The sequence below is a fragment of the Dermochelys coriacea genome, chromosome 23, assembly GCF_009764565.3.
Source record: "Dermochelys coriacea isolate rDerCor1 chromosome 23, rDerCor1.pri.v4, whole genome shotgun sequence".
NCBI classification, from domain to species: Eukaryota; Metazoa; Chordata; order Testudines; family Dermochelyidae; genus Dermochelys; species Dermochelys coriacea.
The window spans coordinates 3,171,501-3,174,893 of NC_050090.1; the positions used below are offsets into that span (position 1 = coordinate 3,171,501).

General features: G+C 56.6%; 1 protein-coding gene across 1 annotated transcript; it reads right to left on the reverse strand.

The window, feature by feature from the left end:
• SYCN (syncollin) lies at positions 1 to 399 on the reverse strand. Its single transcript, XM_038382349.1, has one exon. The coding sequence runs from the start codon at positions 397 to 399 to the stop codon at positions 1 to 3; it is 399 nt and encodes a 132-aa protein (XP_038238277.1).
• Between the last annotated feature and the right edge of the window lie 2,994 nt (positions 400 to 3,393).

A 3,393-nucleotide genomic window follows, 5' to 3' on the forward strand; every position in this document is an offset into this window, starting at 1 on the left:
TCAGTAGCACTTGCAGTAGTAGGCGGAGATGGAGTTGTCCCAGTCCCGAAAGAGCCCCTTCTTGATCTCCTGCAGCCGATATACCACCCCGCTTTTGAACTTGCGGGTGTAGCCTTTCTTGCCCGTCCTGGACCAGACGTTGAGTTCACATCGTGGCGCCACCACCAGGGAAGAGATCTTGTCGTTCCAGCCGAGCGGTATGTAGGGAACGTCGTCGCCGGGCTGCACCTGCAGCACTTTGCCCATGCAGCACTGGGCGTAGTAGGGGCTGTCGTCGGTGTACAGCTGGGAGCAGATCTTGCTCCCGTTGGCGTTCGTCAGATCTGCCGGGGCCGGGCACTGGGCCCAGGCCGAGGCCAGGAGCAGAGGAAGGAGGAGCAGGGTGTGAGCGGTGGCCATCATCCCAGTGCCGATGGGGGAGCCTCCGCAGCGGTTCTCGTTTATAGAGCCCCTCTTCCGAGACTGGGCCCCTGCTGGGGGGGGCGGAGCATAAGGACGCTGGGGGCAGGTGTGATAAGGGTGGGAAAAGGGAAAGCTGGTGGCACAGCGGAGGACAGTGTGTCCTGCCAAGGGAGCTCCCCGCCAAGGCCTCACACGGGCACCTGGGGGGGGTGGCAGCTAGTGGGGTGGGGGCTGCTCCCCCTGGAAAGGTGGGGTCACTCACCGCAGCCCCGCAATGGGCTTAGAGGAGTTGGAAGTGTTATTGTCCTCCCCCCATTTTATAGCTAGGAAAACTGAGGCCTGGGAGAGCACGGAGGTCATCCAGAAGTCCTGACTCCCCAAACTTCTTGTGCTGTAACCACTAGATATCACTGGCAATAGAACCCAGGAGTCCTGCCTCCACTTGTTTTAACCATTAGATCCCGCTCCCCTCCCAGAGCAGGGAAGAGAACCCAGGCGTCCTGACTCAGGATGCCTGGGTTCTACTCCTGGTTGTGCCGTGCAACTATGGGTGAATCATTTCACTCATTCTGTGCCTCAGTTTCCCTGTTTGTAAGGCAGAGCAGAAATGAGCAACGCGATGCCCTGGCCCCAGCATAGGGCTGCTCCAGGGACTCCCCAAACAGCCACCTGCCTTTCCTGCAGCCCTAGGACGCCAGGGTTCCATTTTCACGCTCGAGCGGGAGGGAGAGCAGTTCCCCTTCCCCCCTCCCCCACCAGCTGGAATGACACATGATAAGCTCCCCCCACTTCTGCAGCCGTGACAGGTGTGTGCTTTCCCCCGGCTCCTGGGTCATGGCCCCGAACCTGGTGTGTGTGGGGTAATCTGATCCTTGGCTTCCAGTGAAGCTCGTTCCCAAGGACCTGGCCTTCTCCAGGCAGCTCTGCAAACATAGAATCATAGACTATCAGGGTTGGAAGGGACCTCAGGAGGTATCTAGTCCAACCCCCTGCTCAAAGCAGGATCAATCCCCAATTTTTGCCCCAGATCCCTAAATGGCCCCCTCAGAGATTGAGCTCACAACCCTGGGTTTAGCACGCCAATGCTCAAAGCACTGAGCTATCCCTCCCCCACTGTAAGATCTGCTCCAGAGCCAAGCGGATGAAACTTGGGGCCCTATCTCTATCGGCAGGTAGGCCCCTAAGGACAGTGGGAGGCACCTAGGAGGATCCCCTTGAAGTGCCTAGCTGCTTTCTGTGCCTAAATCCCTTTGTAAAACCCAGCCTAATACTCTCTGCTAGAGACCCTGTGTTCCCTTGGGAATAGCAGGGACAGCGGAGGGAAGCATTGTTACTGATGAACTTATTTTTGAAGCCCTTCTGCAGGCAAGGGAGACCATCCTGGTGATTAGGATGCTGGCCTGGATCTCTGGTGTTCCTGGTTCGAATCCTCGCTTTTCCAGCAGTCACTTTGAACAGCCATTGAGGGGCAGGGAGACAGGGCGGCTAGTTGCTACTAACTCTGAAAATCTACCCCCCCACAGTAAAATCTCTGGGGGTGTCTGTTTCCTTGGGAGCACAGCCCTGCCTTTGTCTATAGAGGCCTCGTGGGGGAGTCCCCGGGGGCGGGGGGGGCTCTCAATCCTGAAAACCCCTCACCTTTGCAGGCAAGCAGCCTCTGGAGAGGTTCTGCGGGGTGGTTTCTTTCCTGGCGTGGTTTCCTGCGGGTGGGAGGAGCCTCGCAGGCTGGGGCGTGGCTTAGCCGCTCACCATCACCTGGGACTAATTAGAAGCTTCCCAGGTGATGGGTCTTGGGTAAGAGGCCTAGGAACAGCTCGGGGGGGGGGGGAGGGAAGACTACCCAGTCACCCCACCTGGCTTACGCTGAGCTGTTTGGATTTGGAGAAATAAACCCAGCCCTGGAGAAAAGCGACTGAAAATTCCGGGAGTGCTGCAGATGCACTGGCTGGTGAGCGCCAACCCCCCTGGTTTACAGGGCTGGGGGACCCCACCCGCAAGGTCCTGTGCAGGTTGGCACGTTGTTGAAAGGCCGAGGCTCCCAGCGGTCTGGAGCCGCTTGGGAGTTTCCAGCAACTTGAGAGCGCGGTAGCAAAAATCAGGACTGCGTTTTTTTTACAATGATGCGCCCAGCCCTTGGTGGTCCGTTTCCACAGGTTGTTTTGTTGTCTTCAGCCCTGCTGCATTCTGGGGGGCTCTGCCTTGAGGCTGTCGTTAGATCTCCCTGGGTTCAGAGGGGATGAAAAGGAAAGGGAGAGCGAAACGGTATCGGACCTGTCCTCGGAGGGGAGGAATTCCCCGGCTGAGGGGAGAGAACCTGGTACAAGAGTCTGGGCCCTGTGCTTCTCTGGACGGATCCCATCAGCAGAGCAAGAGCAGTAAATGATTAACAAACCCGCTGCCCTCATAGGAGTGGACTCGGTGTTCACTCCTGGTGGCGCGCTGTCCCCTTCCAGTGGTGGCTGTAGCCTTGGCTAAATTGCCGGTGCCTTGTGCTGTTAAATTCATGGGTTCGACCCCTGTGGCTGGGCCTTGTTCTAGTGCGGCAACACCCAGAGGTGGTGGGTTTTAACCCTGCTGGACCTTGTACCACCGTGTCTTATTCAAAGCTGCCCCGTGTCCTTTCCTTCCGCAGCTGCTTTGGGGATGGCGTTAGAAAGCCCCAAGAATGATGCAAATGGAACTGCTCTCCCAGCCTGACCCAAGCCCTAGGGCGATGCAGATGACAAGAAATACATGTTTTTTTTTAACCAGCCTTTTTATTAACACTGACATAAGGCACAACACAGCAATAGGAAAAGGCTCGAGGACCAAGTGAAATGTCTCCCATCATCACTCAAAATGGCACAGTGCAGAGAACTCAGATTCTCCCCCCCTTCTGAAATCACAGGCTCCCTGCCACTCACATAATAAATAATTATTTAAAAACCCCTCCATTAGCAGTACAGAGCACATGACACATGTCGGAGCAGTTCTCAATTCCCCCCAGCAGAG